Source organism: Pempheris klunzingeri, chromosome 15 (assembly GCF_042242105.1).
Source record: "Pempheris klunzingeri isolate RE-2024b chromosome 15, fPemKlu1.hap1, whole genome shotgun sequence".
Taxonomy (NCBI): domain Eukaryota; kingdom Metazoa; phylum Chordata; class Actinopteri; order Acropomatiformes; family Pempheridae; genus Pempheris; species Pempheris klunzingeri.
In genome coordinates this window covers 3,379,909-3,401,731 of record NC_092026.1, presented here as the reverse complement: position 1 = coordinate 3,401,731, position 21,823 = coordinate 3,379,909, and the positions used below count along the sequence as shown (strand labels likewise).

Here is a 21,823-nt window from a genome sequence, read left to right as displayed (position 1 = left end):
GAGCACCGAGGGAATCCTGAGGCGGGGTAGGCTCCCAGCTCCCGACCACACAATGTGGGATTAATGTGTCCCCCCCCTCCACCCCCGGACACTCTGTTTTGTGGTGTATATCTGCGGTTATCTGCGCGCTTTGTTTTGCCTTTATTACGCGTGTGATTCGTGCGTGATCACCGTGGAGCCCGGAGAGAGGAGCGCACGGGTTCGCTCAGTTTGGCTGCGTGGAGCTTATGGAGCTCCACTCTCCAAATGCCCTTGAAACTATAGGCTTCGTGTGTGTGTGTGTGTGTGTGTGTGTGTGTGTGTGTGTGTGTGTGTGTGTGTGTGTGTGTGTGTGTGTGCGCAAGAGGGGGGCTGGGGTGGTGGAGAGAGAGAGGTTGTGGTGGTTGTGGTAAGCAACTGCGCAATTGTCTGTCCCTGTCTATTCATATCTCTCTTTTCTGCACCCACCCCCTTCCCCTTCCCCTTCCCCTCCCTCCCGCTCCCACAGTCGGTCCGACCCTCGCTTGGCTGGGGGCAATGCGCGGCTAGATGACTTCACTACATCAACAAGCACCGCGGTATCCTGGACTAATATAGCAGCGCCACATCTCCCCCCCCTCCTCTTCCTCCTCTCTCTCCATTCGCTGATCCCGAGTCCCTCCGTCTAAAGGCACCATGGGAAACCGTGGCATGGAGGAGCTGATCCCGCTGGTCAACAGGCTGCAGGATGCCTTCAGCTCCATCGGCCAGGCCTGCAACCTGGACCTGCCGCAGATCGCAGTGGTCGGCGGCCAGAGCGCAGGGAAGAGCTCCGTGCTGGAGAACTTTGTCGGCAGGTAAAATTGACCACCAGAAATAGGATAATCCCTTCTCCTTCTAACCTTGAGGATGACATAAGAGGCCTATGGGGCCAATCTCTCTCTGCAGAGTTCAAACCATCTCTCCCCGGCTTTAAGTCACTGCTGTTGTGATGAGCACAGACCTTCAGCTGTAGTCTGTGCACCACATATATATATATAGATATAGATATTTAAACACAACACTGCCTGAACAGAGGAGGGAAGCTGTATTTGGGTTACAGGAGCACCTTGGGGAATCAGCACCAACTGCAGTCAGGCACCCTCACAGTACTAGAAATATCCATCTCTTTTTCAGTTTTTCCAAGCATCCTTCCAAGGGCATTAACATGCAGCTGACCCTGTAAAAAAAAAACGACGGTGTCATGTTCCCTGTTGTGTAAAACGCAGATTGCAGAGACACGTCACTGCAGGTAACCATTTTAAAATCACCATCCACACTGTAAATGCAGCAGCGTCATCTCCCACTCCTGCAAGCACACATGAATATGCATAATCTCGCCCTGGATTTTGGTCACTCATGACAAATAAATTATGAGCAGCTGCATTTTTTTCCCCAAGATAAGGATCAAGCCCTTCCCCAGCCAGGGATGTGATTCTGCATGTAGCACCAGTTGTAGTGTTTATTTAAGCTAAAACATGGATCAGAAACAGAAGTGCATCCAGGTCCCACAACAACCGACCGACAGCTACTACATGATGTGCTTTTGTCTGCTGCAAGAGCCGAGAGAAACAGTGAAAAGGCCCTTTTCTGTTTTATATTCCTGCATTTCAAAGAGATGGAGGACCTTTTAATTGGGGGCTAGTTATAGTACACATCAATGTTCTAATCATAAAGAGAAGCGCTAATCGCTTAATCTCAGGATTTGCTGAAAAATTAACTGCTTAAATTGATTCACTTATTGCAGTGTCTCTGTTTGCAGTGTGTGTGTCTGTGGCAGCTGGTATAATACGTGTGAAATTAAAGGGTCACTCCGGTGATTTTACACAGAAATGTCAGATTACTCTTCGCTTCTCCTCTGTGGCTCTGGGGGGAGCTTTTTTAATGTCCCGAGTAAGTGACCCTGAATGTGTCATCAAGGTCATTTATGATGTCATCTGCGTTGGTTAAGCTCGGCTTTAGATTGGAAGTGTTTAACGGGAAATGTGTGATATAAACTGCAGGTGTTGAGCTTGAAAGATGAGAGCAGGGAAGGTCTAATGAAAGATGCTATTGAGTTGCATTGTGGGAAATGTAGGCTCCAGTGCTTTTGGAGCTTGACACAAGCTGGGGCCTGAAAGTTAGAACACTTCAGCCTCTGATGCTTCATTGTTTGACTGCTCTTCACGAAGCACTTGCTCTAAATAACTGGATTACCTCTCTGCCCACCATTTTACCAAACATGCAGCAATGTGCAATTAGCTAGATCGTCTTCTTGTGCAGCTTCAACATGCATGTGTGCAGGTCCAGATGGATTCATTGATTTAGTCCTGTTCCAGGCCTCGTTGAGAGGCGTGATGCTGAGTAATGGTCCATCTGTCCAGAACTGGCTGTGCACAGCGCTGAATGGACAAGCAGAGGGCTCGTCTCGTTTTTTTTTTAAAAAAAAAACTCATCCCACTTGAGGGAATTCCGAGGGTCGATATGTCTTAATAAGGTTTCTTGGAACGGACCCTCAGCATAGGAGGTGGCTGTGATGGCTGTCGGGTGTGTGGCATGCTAGTGTGTGGAGCCCCGTAGGCAATGGTGAAGTCATCGTTTTTAAACTAGAGAGCTGCCTGTCAGCGATGCAGCTCTTCATTTTGACCTGTTGTTTACCAGGTCAGATTGTCCTGTGCTGTTGCAGCACTTAGTTGCAGCAGCAGCTAAAAGCTACAGGAGTTGCTGTGTTTTAAAATGGCCCCTATTAAACTGTATTTAATGGGTTTACGGCATGCCAGATGAGTGACACTGACTGCTCTACAGTAGCGTGGCATGCTGTTATATGGGGTGCAATTATAAGAAATGTGCCTTTAAACGGTTCTAAAGAGAAAAGAGGAATAGAGATGTCATTATGCCACCGTGCCTACACTCTTTGATAAATGTTTACATTGGCTGCGGTTTGATATAATGAGTTTTGTCTTTCCTCAGGGACTTTCTGCCTCGTGGATCTGGTATTGTCACCCGCAGGCCCCTGGTTCTGCAGCTTATCAGCGCCACTGCAGGTGGGTGTGCACACATTTTACACACCTACACACACACACACACACACACACAAATACAAACAAATGCAGCATCCCCCTCGCCCTTTTTAAAATGGTACTGCTTTTTCCCCCTTGGCTTTTTTCCCTCTCACACTGGCATTATTTTCCTCTCATACACATGCAGCACTGCCAGCACTAATCTCAGCCTTGTATTCTTCATTTTCATCCTCCCAGAATGGGCTGAGTTCCTCCATTGCAAAGGGAAGAAGTTCACTGACTTCGATGAGGTACGCCAAGAGATCGAGGCGGAGACGGACCGCGTGACGGGGGCCAACAAGGGCATATCTCCCGTCCCGATCAACCTGCGGGTTTACTCCCCTCACGGTGCGAAGCCTTAACTCCGCTTCCTTCCTTTCACTGCAGAGTAACAGCATGCAATAACACTTTTGAATCAGAGTGGACTCTGACTAGCTGTGAGTCACCATACTCTGGCTCCTTGTGTTGTTAGCTGGCTGAAAATGCTTTCAGAAAATGGGTCATTAGAAACAAAGAAAATGGTTTTACCAGTGACATGATTATGCATGAATGGATTTCTAAAAGGAGTCAGCCAAACAAGTAGTAGTGTGAAGGCTCTGCGTGGTTATTACTGAATACTGTACTAATGCAGGACTGATGTCCCTTGAAGTGAATGTGAAATGATGGACTAGTTAATTCACCTTTCTACCATCTGTGACCCTCGGCCACTTGCAGAGAATCATTCAGAACAAAACTGATCGTTATTTGTTTTGGATTTAGCTTTTAATTATTAGCTATTAGATCATATCGTTCATTATTTCTGGTTTAAAAGTGATAGCATGTAAAAAAAAAAAACATTAAAGAACATTTGAATTCACTATATCTGGTTAGGCCTAATTGACAATTAATCACAAATGTATTGATCTTTTTATTTCTTTATCTTATCTTATCTTAATTAAAACAAGTTTGTCTCACAGACGCTATTTTTCACATAGAGGTTACTTCATATTTACAGGTAATGAAACTCGTTGTTTGCTAACATACAACCTGTTCAGGGTGAAGACTAGTGTTAGAAGAGGTTTGTTTCATAAAGATTTTAAATGCCTCAAATTACAAAACATTACGCCAATACTGGTAGCTTAAATGACCGAGAGTCGTTCATTACGTTAGCTAAATCAGATAAATCCAGGTCTGTTAGTACAACTCACTGTTAAACAGGAGAATATCTAGGTTACATTTCTAAAGGATTGTCTGTTAGCTACGTTTATTCTATAGATTCTCCTCCTAAAACTGGGAAGTTCAGTTCATTACTTGTTCCCGACTCATTACTATTATTATTAGTTTGAACCTAAGTAGTGAATTTACAAACAGCTGGTGCAACCCAATCGTTTCAAGGTGAAAGAGTCGTTTGCGTTTGGTTATGGTATTTTGGGCTTTATGTTTTTCCTCTAACTACAGTTCTAACTGTTTTGTACCGGCTAAGAAACATAGTCAAATTCAAATTTAGTTGTATTTTTATCCCAGCTAAAACAATGCAAAGGAACTAATGAAGATCCCCCTCTAACTAACAATAAGCCACATGCATGCCTCATGTTGTGCTCCTGTGACTGTGCAGTGCTCAACCTGACGCTCATCGACCTGCCGGGGATCACGAAGGTGCCGGTCGGAGACCAGCCTGTGGACATCGAGCAGCAGATCAGGGACATGATTATGCAGTTCATCACCAGAGAGAGCTGCTTGATCCTGGCCGTCACTCCGGCCAACACTGACCTGGCCAACTCTGATGCTCTGAAGCTGTCGAAAGACGTAGATCCACAGGGTAAGGAAGGGGCACGGGGAAATGGAGATGGAGAGGATATTGGGAGTAAAGGACATTGTTGCAGAGATGGAGAACGTGGACTGGAAGTAAATTAGAAGCGTAAAAAGGTGGCCTTGTGGTGCTTGATGTGCAGTGTCTGACCTTGTCCTTTGACCTCTCCAAATGTGGAAACAGAACTGCCCCAAAGCGATCAATCAAATGTCATATTATTATTAGTGACAAGGGGCTGAAAGGAGGGAAAATGGAGGCTAAGAAGGCCATGAAACAATAAATTAGGAGAAGTACAAGGGAAAAAGGAAACCTGGAAGAGGTGAGGCTGAGGAGAAAGAGACACTGGAAGTGGGATGATGAGGAAGGGTAATGAAGGAGAAAGGAATCAACTTAATTTAATGCCTCAAGAGGTTGACCTTCAGACGGGAGAGGAGGACGGAATTAGCAAGGAAGAGGAGAGCTTGGACGAAGTAACCTTGTGGGAAGGATGAATGATATCAGACAAGGAGAGCGAGGTGGATACTGGAAGGAGAGAAGAATTAAATACGAGTAAAGAAGAAGAAAGAAGGATGCATTATAAACTGGGCAAAGTGGCCACAGGCCCTCAGGATCCCAGACTGATCTTGTGATAATGCTCTTGTTGATGCTCTAGGTGACATCTTCCTAGTCCAAAACCCCTCATGTTCAATTTACAATGACATACAACAGAAATAACTCACACTTAAGAAGGTGGTACCTGCAAATGCTGCGTTTCTATTGCAGAAAAGTGACCCAAACTATTAATCAACCATCCAAATGTTGCCTTTAAATTTCCAAAAAAAGCGTGTATATCTCAGTTATACGCTTCCTCACTCTTTTTGTTCCCTTTTCCAGGTCTGAGGACGATTGGAGTGATCACCAAGCTGGATTTGATGGACGAGGGCACTGATGCCCGAGATGTCCTAGAGAACAAGTTGCTGCCGCTGAGAAGAGGTGTGTGTGTGTGTGTGTGTGTGTCACACTATCCAATATCTCTGTCCTTGTCTCACCTTCCACTGCTTGCTTTTCTTTTTATCTTGCTCGTGCCGCTGTTGCCTCCGTCTCCCGGGATTATCGTTTCATTATTCCTCTCCATTTGTGTCTTTGTTTATTCATTCCCAGGTTATATTGGTGTGGTGAATCGCAGTCAGAAGGACATCGATGGGAAGAAAGATATCAAGGCAGCCATGGAGGCGGAGAGGAAGTTCTTTTTGTCCCACCCGTCGTACAGGCACATGGCTGAGAAAATGGGCACCCCGCGCCTGCAGAGAGTGCTCAACGAGGTGATCATAGATTTACTCCCAGTGCTTCCTCACGGTGCACTTTACATAATTAATAAGACGGCTGCCTCTTTTTTTTTATTTCCTTTGTATGGCACACCAGTGTGGGTGATGCAGACTGTCAGTGGGTGGAAAAAGCACCCGCTGTTCCCAGTTCAGCTCCTATCAACTTCTAATTTCGCACAGGCATTCCACACTTTCTCCGCGTTGTTGTTGTGCAAACGTTGGCTCGTCTTTGATTACGTGATCGGTAAATCACAATGCCAGTGACATAATCTATGTATTGTACTTTTTTTCTCCTTCATTTTGCTGGCTTTCTGTCTCCATAGCAACTGACCAACCACATCCGGGACACCCTGCCAGCTTTCCGCAGCAAGCTGCAGTCCCAGCTGTTGGCTCTGGACAAGGAGGCCGAGGAATACCGGGGATACCGACCTGATGACCCGTCCCGCAAAACCAAGCAGCTGTTGCAGTCAGTAGCCCCCGTTTTCTCACAACAACAGCATTACAATAGATTTAGTTCATAAAAACCCTGTAAAATGTCTTTCCTCTGAAGACATAATTACTTTTTTTTCTATGGTAGCCATTGCTTACCAGCTTATATATTTGTGTTCAGAAGCCACTGCTGTTTTTTTGTTCACCATGTTTTGCTTGTTGCTGTTGTTGCAGGATGGTGCAGCAGTTCTCTGTGGACTTTGAGAAAAGGATTGAGGGCTCAGGGGATCAGGTGGACACAGTGGAGCTGTCTGGTGGAGCCAAAATCAACCGCATCTTCCATGAGCGTTTCCCCTTTGAGCTGGTCAAGGTGATATATTGCATGTTAAAGACACTGGTCCTGCAAAAAAAATCAGCTCGGTCCAATTATTCGAACACACCTGTAGGAAATTCTGACCTGGACATGAAATGTAGACTCTAAACTCCTTCCTGGTTGCTAAAAATTGCTTTAAAAATGGAAAAATACTCAGTGATAGCCATGGCTCTGACTAATATGCCTTGTTTAAAGACAGATTCCTAAAACAATCTAAACTGCACAGGGAACAAGTGAAATAATGACACCCTCAGTTCACATTTGTCTTCTTTTTCATTTAATTTTATGACAACTAAGTCTAGAAGGCTGACAAAAACACTGAATGACTTCCAGCTCGTCACACACCCTGTACAATGGTTTTCTCTTGAATGATCCCTGAATAGCTTCACTATTCTGTTAAAACTCATTGTACAAGTGAAGTTTTGCTTCGATTCCCCTCTCTCCTCTCTTTATCTCTTTATCTCTGTTATCCACTGTCAAAACTCCTCGTCTGTGTTCCCCTCAGATGGAGTGCGATGAGAAGGAGATGCGCCGCGAGATCAGTTATGCCATCAAGAACATCCACGGTATCAGGTAGGATAGGTGTCTACCCAAAAACATGATCGCTGGGATCTTTCATTTTCTCGCCACACTTTCTGCCTGTTAGCATTATAAATATATAAATATATTTAGGTGGATGTGAAAAACATGATAACAAGTAAAAATTACAGATGTTTGAATATGGTTTGCCAAAAATACAACGTTTGGATGGGATTTATGAACAAGGGAGGAGCATGTTGTCTTTCTTTCTCTCTTATGGGTTACGGTTCGCCACCGCAACCATAAAACTTTAGCCACCAAATAAGAGAGAGTCTGACATTTAAAGAAACACCAATTTTTAGCTTGAGTTCCCTCTAAGAATAGAATATATACTATAATATGACCATATTATTTTCACCAAGAAAAGGTTTTGGCTGTTTCAAACACAGACTGTATGTAGAGTAAAGTCTATGGTTGCTCCTGGTAGAGCCGTCGAAAAGGAACACCACGTTTCATCTCCGTTGTGACCTTGTTTTGTCAGGACTGGACTCTTCACCCCAGACATGGCGTTTGAGGCCATAGTGAAGAAGCAGGTTATAAAGCTGAAAGAGCCCTGCGTCAAGTGTGTGGACATGGTCATCCAGGAGCTGATCAACACCGTGCGCCAGTGCTCCACCAAGGTAACTCTTGTGATCTGTGCGGGTTTGGAAGTTTTTGAAGGGAATGAAGGGTAACTGGAGGAAGACGGGATGGAGAGGGATGGATGAAACAACATTTATATTACTCATTGAGTGATGAGCTGCGTGGTGTGTTTTCAGCTGGAATGCTTCCCCATGCTGCGCGAGGAAACGGAGAGGATCGTGACTTCTCATATCCGAGACAGGGAGAGTCGGGCCAAGGACCAGGTAAACACTGGTTTCACTTCCAAACATACACATTTGTTCCTGAGGGAAGGGCTGTGGCATGTACACACACACACACACACACACACATGCATGTAAAGCCAACTTCTTGATATCATGTTACACACTTAAAAACATGGTACGTTTAATCAAAAACAGATTACTATTAAATTACATACTGTATAGCACATGATATTTTGGGATAAATGTCACTCTTGTGTCTGTATGATAAATATAAAGCTGCCACCTGCAGCTGGTTAGCTTAGCTTAGCTTAGCTTAGCACAGAGACCAGAAGCTAGCATGGCTCTGTCTGATAGTAACACAGAACCCACACACTAGCACGAGCACATCTTGTTTGTCTAACGTGCACGAAAAGCAAAGTAAAAACGGCACATCGTGGTTATACGACACAAGCTAGCTGGTCTCCACTGCTCCCAGGCTTTATGCTATGCTAAGCTAACCAGCTGCTAGCTGTAGCTACATATTTGGCGTGCAGACATGAGAGTGGTATCCATCTTCTCATCTAACTCTCACAAAAACAAAACAACAACAACAACAAATAAGTCTTTATTAATTAAATGACTGTATTCCTTTAAGAATGGGTTCCTTCATGTCAAATGTCTTGTGTTGTTTCAGGTTCTGCTGCTGATAGACATCCAGCTCTCTTACATCAACACTAACCACGAAGACTTCATTGGCTTTGCTAAGTAAACGCTCCATCTATTAGCTCGGCTCTACCGTGATGAATTATTGATGCTTAAAGATGTCAGGCCGGTGAAGACGAACGTTTAGAAGACCTCCTTTCACCCGTGTCATGTTTGTCTCCTTGTCTTCCCTCCGTGTCTCCCGCCACCCCTGTTTTGTCGTCTCCCCCGCCGCAGTGCGCAGCAGAGAAGCAGTCAGACTAATAAGAGCCAGAGTTCAGCAGGAAATCAGGTGAGCATTTGTCACGTCTTGTCTGTCATGCACCAACAGCGGAGCACAAGGTCAAGGAAAGACTGCTCACCCACACACACAGCAGAGGATGGCTGCTGCAGACAGACTAAAAGACAGAGAGATGCTGAAATGAGAGAGATCTGTTCTGAGATACTCTTTCATTTCAGTAAATCCTTTGCATCCCACAAATGTTATGTTGTGTACATTTCATCCCTATACTTTTATTATTATTATTATTATTTCGGATTTTAGTCATGCATGCTTGTATGATGTTTAGTGGGGCACCAGGTGTGTTGGTTTTATGATTTTATCAGTAAAAGAATCACATTGGGTTCTATTACTTTATGCCACCATCATCACAGGTATTGTTGTTGAGACATTTCCCTTTGTTTGAACCCCTCCTGTGTCATCAAGGTGCCACTTTGCATTTCATCCCCATCCCTTAGTGAGAATCTCAGCTGCCCTCTTATGGGTGTCTGTTGGTGAGTATCGCTCATTGTGGGTTATGGTTTGCAATGTCATTTGTGCCTGCAGTAACACTTCTGCCCATTACGTGGTGCTCTCCAGCACCATTACCTGTCATTGTCTCATTTTTTACTCTGACAGGCCAATAATTGGCCGTGTAAGATAATGTTGAGCAGAGGCATTCACTTAATGACAAGTTGCACAAGAAAAGTTGCCATTTTTTAGTGCCGAAAGGTGTCTGAATCCCACACATTCCTTCCCGTTGCAGGCCTCCTCTCCTCCCGCATCAGGCCTGATTGTAAGAATTTACTATCTGACCGTTTACCCTCTAACACCCCCTTCACCCATCAAGGTCCGCAGACTACAAGGGGTTGCCAACTAGACAAATAAAACTTGTATTTTTCCTCGGTTTGGCAGTGAGAATACCATCTGTAGGACTAAAAGTGTTAGAAATATGATTTCTCTTAGTATCCTGCCGTGGATCCAGGCACAAAACAGCCTTCTAATTTGTGCCTATGACAGAAAGGCTTTGTAATGATTTGGGTAACCTCCTTAGTGAGTCTTAGGCGGTTGCAAGACTGACAGTAATCTAACCTAATAATCACTTGGCACTGTGCCCAAAGGCCTGTTCATGTAGGGCTTGTAGCTTTAATACACTTAACACAGTAGACACACACACATGCTTTGTCGTGTGCTTGGAGCACTTAACACAATGGTTACTTAACAAGCTAACACGGGCCCCTGCTTGTGGCATTGTGGAGACAGTTCCTTGCATGAGACTGCACTGACACTCAGTCACATGCTCGGCGCTGCGTGAGTCACAAAGACACGATGACACACCTAACCTGACCTTCACGCACATTTCATTGCAGTTCATGCGTTGATGACTTGCACAGATCTGGGCTAGCGTTAGCCACGATGTGTTGTATGGATTTATTGTTTTAGAGGTTGTTTTTTTTTCTTCTCGTAGTATTGTTTCATTTACCTGTAACATTATTTCTGACTGTGTGACCTTACCTTCCCCTCAGGTCATTCGCAAAGGCTGGCTGACCATCAACAACATTAGCATCATGAAGGGAGGAGCCAAGGAGTACTGGTTTGTGCTGACCGCTGAGAGCCTCTCCTGGTTCAAGGATGATGAGGTGAGTTTATAAAGCAGCTGTAATCAATATATTACTTTTTGTATTGTGAAAGGGTTTCGCTCGTCATAACGGACCAACAGCAAATTATCAACTGGCTCTGCAGGTCCCCTCAGCTGTTCAGAGCATTTTAGTGTCTTTCAGCTGATTGTTTCGGTTTTCTGGTCAGTAACATTATTGCTTTAGTTCAGCTTTAAAAGCTTTATACACTATGTGTTCAGCAGCGTTAGCCACTTTAGCAGGTGCCTGTAGCACGCAAATAGAGACGTTGTTTTCCTTAAGAGTGAGAGGATTGGTCGTTTTTTAATTCATACTGAGGATGAGGATTTATTTTCCAGTGTTGGTTCGATATGAATACATGCCAGGTGTATGTTTCATCTGAATGTCTTCTGACTGCAGGGTGTAAAGATATTCAACGACTCTATGGGATTGCTCCTTTACTCTTTTATTAGGAATATAACCCCAACAATAATCTGATGGATAAGACAATGTGATGTTGTGGAGAATAACTTTCTAGTGGTGGATTAATGCCTCCAGTCTCTCTTTTTTTTTTTTTAAAGAAAGCAGAATTTTTATTATTTTATTTCCGTTATCATTGATGATACATCAGATACATCACACATCATCATACTGCTTTCAGAGGAAAGAAAAGTCCATTGCATCACCAGGATGCAGCATGTGGTCCGTCCTGCTGGCTGATTGGGCAGGCTGATGTCTATCTGCCTGTCTGTGCCTGCTGTACAGGTTGGAGGATATTCTGCACAGCAAGTGTAGATAGGCAGACACACCGCAACTCCTTCAGCCAGTTGGTGCTGTTGCTGCATTGTTGTTTGTTTAGTGGACCTTGTTTAGTCTCTTGCCAAGGTGCAGCTCCACAAAGTAGAGAGCGTAGAGACAACAGTCTTCTCTCCAGCCTTGATTGTAAAATAGATTTTTATGGAGATTGTCTTAACTTGTGGCCAGTTTACTGTCTGTGAGCATTCAGCCTTTGTTGAAGCGTGGATCACCACCACTATAAAGCAGTTTACCAGTTAGATTACATATGTGGCCGTGATCCTGCCATTCACTTGTACTTTCCATTCATCTTTCTCTTTGTCTCGGAGTTTCCCTTCTATGCTCTCTCTCTCCTGTCCCCACCTCTTTCCACTGGGAGTTCAGGCATTCGCCTCTTCTTCGCAAAATTTGGAAGACTCCCAACCCCAACCAAATGTTCACTCACAGACACCCAAAATATATGAAAGCACACTCAGCCCTCAGACAGCACATGGGCCGCACAGCGCTGGGTCCACAGATTGTCATTTGATACGTCAGTGTGGTAATATGGGAAATTATAGACTCTGCGGCTTCGCCTTGTATATTTCTGTTTTTTACACTCCGCAAACTTTCTATAGTCACATACGCATGCACGTGCAAACGCACGGACGCACATACACACATTCGCACACCCTCCTCCCTCTCTTGGTGTGGTTGGCAGTTACTTTGGAACTGCTCACATTCTTGGCAAGAGAGTCACAAGTTTTTAATCCGAGCATCAGCCTTCAGTGTTTCGGCAGAGAGAGAACCCCTCTATTTCATACCAATATCCCCGACTCCCCCCCCCCAAACGCTTCCATTTCTATTTCTGACATTCAACTTCATAACCAGCTATCACTTCAGGACACTGAGTCACCTATACAGTACGTAATATTCCACATACAAAAGTGAAAGAGTTGCATGTCCGCTTTTAACTTGTCCTTCTTCCACAACCCAACAACACCAGAGCTCACTCAAATAGACTCATTTAACTGACTGGTCAAAACATCCGGTGTGTGTATATATATATATATATATATATATATATATATATATATTCTTTGTGCAGTGGAGCTTTTGGATTGCTTGCAAAACACTTTTCCTACCAGCTTTTTACAGTTATTTGACACCACAGCAATCTAGCATACATCAGTGTCCTTTGCCTTAAGTCCATTTTGGCCACCCACTGAAATAACTTCACTGGAGGTGTCTGACTGTATTTTCAAACTCTATTTGATTGATTGGCCCTCGTTCCTTTGGCCTGTGTTAGATGCTTTGCAGCCACATTCGCTCCTCCCCCTTCCAGTGGACCACATCTTCATCAGAGCACCAGGCTAGCAGCCTGCACACTCACTCATTCATGCTATAAATTATGTGAGCTCCCTATTTTGTGAGCTTTGGCTTTAGAGCTTTTATCATTCTGGCTCAAAATTTCGACTCGACCTTTGTTTCCACAGCAAGTTGTCAAATCTGCAGTTAGTGTTGAAAGTTGGTGTTGTATGTTTATTCCAAAAAAAAGAAGTGAAAAGGAAGTGGTGAGTGTTAGAATGCACTTAGGACAAAATACAGATGAATATGGACCACATACAGATGATCAATAGATTAAAAATAGCAGAGGGTGAGGAGGAAGGAACAGATGCAAAAACCACACATCTTGGAGACCTAAAATGCCAACAGACAGACAGAGACAGCGACACAGAAAGACAGACTGACAGAAGAGGGTCCATGCCCAGTCTAACCAATGTGCAGACTACTGTACACCAGTATGACAATGAACAGGTAGTCTGAACACTGGGTGGACGGAGCCGGAGTGTAAGAGCCAGGCCTGGTGTGCTGTTTTCCAGATGCTCGCGGCGGCTCTGTCGTCTGCGCCCTCCCTTCGCCCCTCTCCATTTTGGCAGAAAGGATCCCGTCTATCGAAAAACCCCTCAACGCTGCGACTCGCCTCATCCACGTTTGCCGCCTTCAACAGCTCTTTGGTGCACGTCTCTTGCCGTGTTTATTTGCTTTGCTAAGATGTTTGAGCTCTGGGTCCCCTCGCGGTCCGTTTTGGTCACGCCGGCCATGAAGAGTATCCAGCCTTGACGTGGCATATTCGCTCAGACGACTGGGACAGACTGGCTGCACGCTCAGGGAGGGGATATTACAAAAAAGAGGGAAAGAGAGAGACAGAGGGGGGGGGGTGAGTGAGTGAGAAAGGGAGAGGAAGAGAGAGGAAGAGGGAGGGGACCTGCGTGACCATATTTGGGCTGTAGTGACCCCTTGGGGAATACAACACAGAAGAGTCTGCAGAGTTTTCTTGTCTTCTCTTTCGTCCTCTCTCCTCATCCTCTTTAATTCTTACCTGCGATCATCTACCACCACTCTCCGGACCCTCAGACCAGATGTGGGCTTTCTTCTGCAAATCTTTCGCAAATCCACTTTAGTGTTGCTTCTCCGTGGTCGCTCTCCTCCTCCTTCACCCGCCGTCTCTTTAACTTCTCCCTCCTTCCCTGGTTCTCTGTGTGCTGCTAAGCACTACCAGATGTTGAGTTTTAACGCCAGGCTGTCATTTAATCTCTCTCCCTCTCTCTCTCTCTCTCTCTCTCCCTCCTTCTTCAAAAAAAATCAGGCAGGAAGTGGGCCCCTCTGGAATGGAAAGAAAAAATATTGAAAAAATATAGAGGGGGAGGGATAAAAGAAAAAAAAGACAGAGAGTCAAGAAAGATGGAGGGTAGGATGGAGTAAAAGTGAGGCGCAGAGTCGCTTCAGGGCCAGTTTGAGTGTGTCACAGTCGTGCTCGAGCTTCAGAAGATGAACATTGTGTCTGAGCAGCGCGCTGTCCGGACCTCCAGCGCCACACATGCAGTATAAGTGCCTTTTCTCCGTCTTTACCTCTGCCGGAGAATCCTTCCAGCTCTCCCCGTGCAAAAAGCACCGTGAAGAACGACTGTGTCTTGACCCACACTGTAATGACTTCCACATGTGCTCTCCTTCTCCCTATTTCTTTCTCTGGTTCTGCTTCCCCCTTCTCCACCCGCCGCCCCCAACCTCCCACTCTCATTTCTCCCCCATTCCTCCTCCCTCCTGTCACCCCCTTTTCTCTCTGCTTACCCCCTCTCTCCCTCTTAAAAACCTGATTTCACCTTTCTCTCGTAGACGTAATCTTGCACAATTGTTCGCGCTAAAATTCATTGCACAACAATTGAGAAAAATAACAAACGGGGCAAATTGCATTCGTCATAAAAGTGCCCTCAATCCATACCTTCTGTTTTCCTCGTTTGCAGGAGAAGGAGAAGAAGTACATGCTCCCTCTAGACAACCTGAAGGTCCGCGATGTGGAAAAGAGCTTCATGTCCAGCAAGCACATATTCTGTATTTTCAATACAGAGTCAAGGTCAGCTGCTTAGACCATAAAACTTATACTTCTTTGTGAATTTGCAGCTTCAAATGAGCAAAACCTCTGACAGCAATCGCATGCAGTACCGAGAGTTAGAGAGTTCAAGGCCTGTGTGCTGGTGCACCGAGCGAAATATGTTTTGGATTATATGGTTTGAAACAGTACGTATGTATGCATGTATGCACGACTGCAGGCTCGAACCAAGTCGACCTATTTCTAACAGATCTTCAGCTCACTTTATGAAGTGTTTCATTTCTATCTTGTGCTTTTAAGAATCAGGCAATTACAATTATTAGGAATTATTAGTTCAGTGTAACTTTAAGGTCTTGATGTTGTAACAGTTGGTTGATTGTGATAACAAAAGGCTGGTCGCTGACAGGACTGAAATGCTTCCATAACATGGAAAAAACTGTATTTTGTACCCGGCTCGAGCCTTTAGCAGTTTGTTTTATGGTTATTCAGTTTCCTCATCGATTTGAAGACTAAAAACCGAAAACAGGGTTAAACAACAAAACATCCCGCATGGAAGGAGGCGCATAACCTGATACTATCAATACTTCCAGATGTCCAAGTTGAACTCTTTTGGTAACAATGAGGAGCATTCACTACATGTTGTTAAATAATTAATCATTGATGGATCAGTTCAGTCAAATTATGATGATGATGATTGATTAAATACACTGCCTCCACTTTTCTGTTTTGACGCACGGTGGTGTAGAATGTGAGTTCTTTGATGACCTCCATGAGAGCACGTTCTCCTGTGTCATGGTCTTTAGGAATGTGTACAAGGATAATCGCACCCTGGAGTTGGCCTGTGACTCTCAGGACGATGTGGACAGCTGGAAATCTTCTCTCCTTCGCGCTGGGGTCTATCCTGAGAAGACCACCACGGTCAGCAAATTCATTAATCCCCCATTTAATTGGTCTTTTACTCCCGGAGTGACACTTTCATTGCTTTGGTTCCCTCTTCTATGTTGCTCATTTCATTACTATTTGAAAATAATAGCCTTATTTTATCACCTAGTTTCACGGCTTTTGAAACTTTCCACATTTGATCATAGTTTGTAGGGCAGTATTGGAAAGAAGCTCATTTGGCACTTGTAACATTTATACTTTAGGAGTGCTGTTATTTCAGAACAAAAAGCAAACATCCTGTGTTCAAGACTCAGTCAGATTCATATAATGCACCAAAATGCATTGTAAATACATTTTTTTTGCCATTGTCTCATTTCCTTTTCTCCTCTCTCCCTCTACAGGTTGAGAGTGAGAGCACCACCACCTCAGATAACTTCTCCATGGACCCTCAGCTGGAGCGTAAAGTGGAAACCATCCGTAACCTGGTGGACTCCTACATGGCTATTGTCAACAAGTGCATCCGGGACCTCATGCCCAAGACCATCATGCATCTCATGATCAACAATGTAAAAAAAGATTACTCAGATGTTCTTTTATTTGGGCTGTGAGGACAGCTTTCCTTTGCATTGCTGTATTAGTTAAGTATATGGTGTAGAAGCTATCACATTCCGACTAATAATAATAATAATAGTGACATGAGTGAACCACCAAATGGTCTATACTTCATTTCTGCAGTTTTACAATTGTAATTATCATCCTGCGCTGCCTCTTCCTGCCACCAGGTGAAAGAGTTCATCAACGCAGAGCTGCTGGCCCAGCTGTACTCTGCCGGCGACCAGAACGCCCTGATGGACGAGTCCCAGGAGCAGGCCCAGAGGAGGGACGAGGTGCTGAGGACCCACCAGGCCCTGAAGGAGGCCCTGATGATCATCGGGGATATCTCCACCTCCACCATCACCACCCCCATGCCTCCGCCGGTCGACACCTCCTGGATGGGAGGAGCTAGTCGCAGGTAGAGTTACCGGAGTTAAACTGATCGTATACATAAACACCTGTGCTTTTACTCAACCATATTCAACAGTACCTCCTGTCCTTTCTCCAGGTCTCCTCCACCCAGCCCCACTGCCCCCAGGAGGATGTCTTCAGGCCAGCGTCCGGCTCCTCGAGGGGCTCCACCACCACCGAACCGCCCAGGACCCCTGGGCCCCTTCAATAACAGTGCTGACAGCCCTCAGGCTCCCAGCCGCCCTAACAGGGCCCCTCCTAGCATCCCCAGGTAAATGTAACCTTCACATACCTAATCTGTTGGGAAGACGCTACGTATACTTCTACTGTATCAGAAAAAAGTCATATTCTTTACATAGAACTGGAAATATAACAACACTGTTTGCTAATATAAAGTTACTGATATTCATCATTCTCAAGCTTTACTGCTCAGGATCAAATCTCAGCTGCTCTGTGTCTGGACTTTATGCTGCTGTCTTCATGCAAAGCTAATCTAACACACTGGTATCAATCTTCTCATCTATCCCATAAACTACTACTATCCCATAAAAGTGCTTCGTATGTTCAGTCACATCTTTGTTTCTAACAGTCTTTGCTAATTCTGACTGTGTGTTTAAGATACTGAAAAAGTAACATCTGCTAAACTTGTGTGAAGACTGAAGACTAATGGGTTTTTTTTCCCCCTCCCATGTTCCCTTTCTCTCCTTATCTTCCCTGTCCTCTGACTCTTCACATTATTATTCACTCTCTAAACCAAAGCCGACGGCCCCCGCCATCTCCTACAAGACAAGCCCCGCCATAAGCATCTGAAGGGGTTCCACACACCCATATCTCTCCCCATCACCCACTACATCCCTCCTCTCTTAGCCACGGCTCTGCCGTCCTGGTCTCTCCTTAGTGCAGACACTGAAGTCTTTGACCCCTTGACCCTCAATTTCCTGCCAGGTGACGATGTCCATATATCTATGTACAGTATGGTACTTGTCTTGTGGTGTATGTGTATGTGCGCTTGTTGCTCGCCTGTGGTCCAGGTTTGCTTAGCAGATCCACTACCCAGTATCAGTCCCTGGAACCTCTACCCGTCCCACACACACACACGAACCCCTCACCAAGTCAGCCACTACCCCCACTTGCTGCTTCTACATGAAAATACGCTCAGCAGTCGTACTGCCCTACTCATTCCAAAATGCAGCATGGCACATAAGCTGCTTTTATTGCATGGGAGTGTGTGTATGTAGAGTGTGTGTGCGTGTGTTTTGTGTGTATGTATACGGGGGAGGGACTAATTTGCCTATATGTAGGCTGAGGTTAATTTAGTATTGTATTAATTTATTGTATAATGCCCCCTTAAGTGTTAATTATCAGCTTAATGTTCTCTTAGGAACAGAAGTTGTATCTTAGTATGTGTGTGTGTGTACATGCGTGTTTGTGTGCGAGTTATCCTGTGTATGTGTGTGTGTGTGTGTGTGTGTGTGTGTGTGTGTGTAAGAGTGTGTGAGGACACGTGTGCATGTCCTGTCCGTCTGCACGTTTGTTGGCGTTTCAGTTGTATTTGTTTTCATGGTCAAAGCTGTTAATGACGAATCATAAAACCCTCGGGGGTTAAATTTAATGTTGGACTTTTGTGAGTTGTTCCTGTGTTGTAGTAGCAGCCATACACACATAGCAAGGCTGAGGAGCACCTTCAGTATTCTCTATATGGAAACAGCCTCAATAATACATTTAACCTTCTCATAGGTGTCCACCTGTGCTGTATCAGTGGTCAAGTTGTGACCCTTGCAGCCTTGCGCTCTGATTCAGACGCTGACTTGTGAGATGGAGCTTAAAAAAAGAACAATTCAACATGGCTCCTACTTGAATAAACAGAGAAAACATGCATTTACATGTTTCCATTTAGCCTTTTTCTCAGGTTTGAAACATGCAACTCCATGCACATCACACACACTAGCACTCTATCTCTTTTCTCAACTCTTCTAGCCGCTCTTATTTCCTTCACTCTCGCAACCACTGAAGCCAGTCAGACAGTCAGCGTCTGCACCAGAGCTTAAGGTGCTATTGTCAGCGTTCAAGTGCTTCTCTGTCAGTTTGTTATTGTGTATGTGGGCCTAAACTGTGTTCTGATGTATATAGGTAATGATAAGGAGATACTGTACCTGTGGACTATAAAGACCTCATCAAGGATCCTAGCGCTTTAATCGTTCTCTGTGTCTCTATTCACTAAATGCTCTCTTCTCTCTAATTTAGACTGCCTTATCGGCATGAATTACAATTCTGTATTGCCAAAGCTAAATGTAGAAAGAGAATTGGAAAGTTGAAAAAAAAAAAAAAAAAAAGAAGATAATAATACACCTGCTGAACACCAACGACAAAATGGTTCCAGTTGTAGTGTGCTCATTGTTTAGCAGAGGGCATAATGTTAAACAGGGGAATTGCATCAGTTGTTATTTTTTGTGTCTCTGTATCGCTCCTCAATAAACTTCTTCCTCATAATGTCTCACTTTGTCAACAGAATCTTTATTGGAGACGTTTCTGCAGATCTCCTCCCCGGAGTGCTGCAGAATAATATGTCGTTCACAAACAACGTGCTGTGGCTTGTTTTCTTACTGATGTATACTGAAACTTTGTGTTTTCTCCGTGGGTTTAAATTGTCTACCATGTCCGTGAGGTTACAGCTAATTCTGTGAAGCCTCAACCACAAATAGTCGGGCAGCACTGTAAAATACTACGCAGGCCAAAAGACTACGAGCACGTCTTTATACATTATTAATGGTGTTTTCATTTAGTGGGATTTTTCTTTAGCCAGAGAAATGGCACTCGCAAATCATTTTCAGTGTTGTATACACAAGAGTACAACGGCTAAGTTAAAGCACAACTGGTTTCCATAACATAAAACCTAGGAGCAGTTCAACTCAAAGAAGATGACGAATAGATTTAATCCTGTTTTTTTTCTTAAATACCAGCTTCACTGAATTAAAACACCAGCTACTGTTCAGTATTAATCAGATAAATAGTAGTAGTCTATTGGTTTGCTTCCTGTGCAGACTGTAAGACCTCCAGCAGCACAAATTGTTAGGGTGCCAGGTCTTTTCACCATCTCCTCACCAAAATGATATATATGATATATCGGTATATTAAGTTGGCAGCATTAACTCATTGGGATGTTTGTACTGTATATGCAGCCCACAAGCTCAAAAATGACTTCCTGTGTAATAAACAAGTCAAGTAAAGACAGCAAAACAGCCTGAAAGATTCTATAGGAATCAATAAATGCCTAAACCAGTGCATGTTGTGATGTTTGTGTTGCACAGAATACTATTCATACTGAAACCCCCTCTTTTGAACACCAAACTAAGGCGATCAGTGAGGAGTCAAAGCACGTTTCCACTGGCAGCCACAGGATGGCGGCAGAGTCCTTGTTATTATTAAACCTTAAACTAGTTTAACAAATCTCACATGGTGTCACTGAGGCACAGGGGTTCAGTTTAATGGGGCTTGATCAGAACATTCAGCAACAGGTGGCATATGAGCTGATGATGAGGTATATCTGTAATGTTGGGACTCATGCTCATGTCGTCCCCTGTAGGGTCAGTGACCACCGGCTGCTCTCATCACGCTGCTTTCTGATCACCTGAGAAACGAGCTGAGTAGAGGACTTGCTCCGGTGATCCCAACACAAACATGGTCATGTGATTATGTGTACTTATATATAAGTATGTGTACACATATAAGGGATTCATTTCTTTCAGTTTCAAAAATAATTTACAGGAGGACAGAAATTGACAAATTGACAACAGAGTCAGAAATAAACATGGAAATATTGCACTCAGACAACTAAGGGGAAAATCTGCGTCTATGTAAAGAGCAAGAATGAGCATCAACATACAATATCTATGTATTATGATATACTATGATATTATGACACTACATGAAGTGGGTGGTTGTGCACAGTATATACATGTGGTATATATATATCAGGCAATATTTATATCCAGCACTGATGGATGATATAGACATGTTAAAGCATTTAAAGTGTAAAACTGTTCTAGTGTTAGGGAGTTATTGATACCATACAGATGTAATTGTTTTTCAGAGTGACGGCCTGTGGAAATAAAGCGTTTTACAGTGGAGGACTTCTGGGATTATGAATGCCAAAGCTGAAGACTACAAACAGGATCCCTGCAGACGGTGTGTGTGTGGGGAGTCGAGGTGTTTCAGGGTGTGTGTGTGTGTGTGTGTGTGTAGTTTGAAGCCTGCACACTGCAGGCTGCATTTATATGGCTGTGATTTATGTCCTGCAGGACATGAAGCTCTGAAAAGTGAAAACTGAACCCCCCACAGTTGGAATGACTACAGGACACTTGCTCCTTTTGTTGCACCTGTTTTTTGCAACAAACGGATGCATTATACTTTGCACTAAGTTGACTTTTTACAGAATGATATACAGTATGCTACGCCATGTTTTCAAATGAAATTTTACACATGGATGTATTATTAGATAAATAACTATTGGGATCTATTGCACTCATATCATTCCATTCATTTCATATTCCTGTCCATACTTGTACATTTATGTCCATAGTGTAAATATTTATTTATCATTACAACATATGTTTATTTATTATTGCTTATTTTCTACTGTTTTCTTTATTCTTTCCTTTTTTATCTATTACTTGTTGCTGCTGTAACATGTTGAATTTATCAATAAAGATCAATAAAGAAAAGTCTAAAAGTGGACTGATGTGTTTTCAGGGGGGGTGCATTGCTTTTCATCAGCTGTTGAGACGGCTTCCACGTTATCCACTCACTCATTAGGCAACTCGTGCATGAGTGATATTCATTGCACACATTTATCACATCTTGACTCGTAATTACCACAATTCAGATAACATTTGGAGGCAGG

At 44.0% G+C, this 21,823-nt stretch overlaps 1 protein-coding gene across 1 annotated transcript; it reads left to right on the top strand.

The window, feature by feature from the left end:
- The first annotated feature begins 654 nt into the window (after window positions 1-654).
- Window positions 655-17,964, top strand: LOC139214083 (dynamin-3-like). Its single transcript, XM_070844823.1, has 20 exons — window positions 655-815; window positions 2,947-3,020; window positions 3,234-3,383; window positions 4,630-4,833; window positions 5,698-5,796; window positions 5,965-6,125; window positions 6,452-6,594; window positions 6,792-6,927; window positions 7,436-7,503; window positions 7,991-8,129; window positions 8,268-8,354; window positions 8,989-9,059; window positions 9,234-9,288; window positions 10,782-10,895; window positions 14,951-15,060; window positions 15,840-15,954; window positions 16,320-16,484; window positions 16,701-16,930; window positions 17,021-17,194; window positions 17,955-17,964. Exons 1-20 carry the CDS (start codon window positions 655-657, stop codon window positions 17,962-17,964), a joined length of 2,466 nt encoding a protein of 821 aa, XP_070700924.1.
- The last annotated feature ends 3,859 nt before the right edge of the window (window positions 17,965-21,823 follow it).

What these genes read in the sequence shown, in the direction of transcription:
- LOC139214083 (XM_070844823.1), top strand. Translation starts at nt 655, where the DNA reads ATGGGAAACCGTGGCATGGAGGAGCTGATCCCGCTGGTCAACAGGCTG. An exon ending in AAAACCAAGCAGCTGTTGCA is followed by an intron (nt 6,595 to 6,791) that starts GTCAGTAGCCCC and finishes CTGTTGTTGCAG; the next exon opens with GATGGTGCAGCAGTTCTCTG. An exon ending in ATTTTCAATACAGAGTCAAG is followed by an intron (nt 15,061 to 15,839) that starts GTCAGCTGCTTA and finishes CATGGTCTTTAG; the next exon opens with GAATGTGTACAAGGATAATC.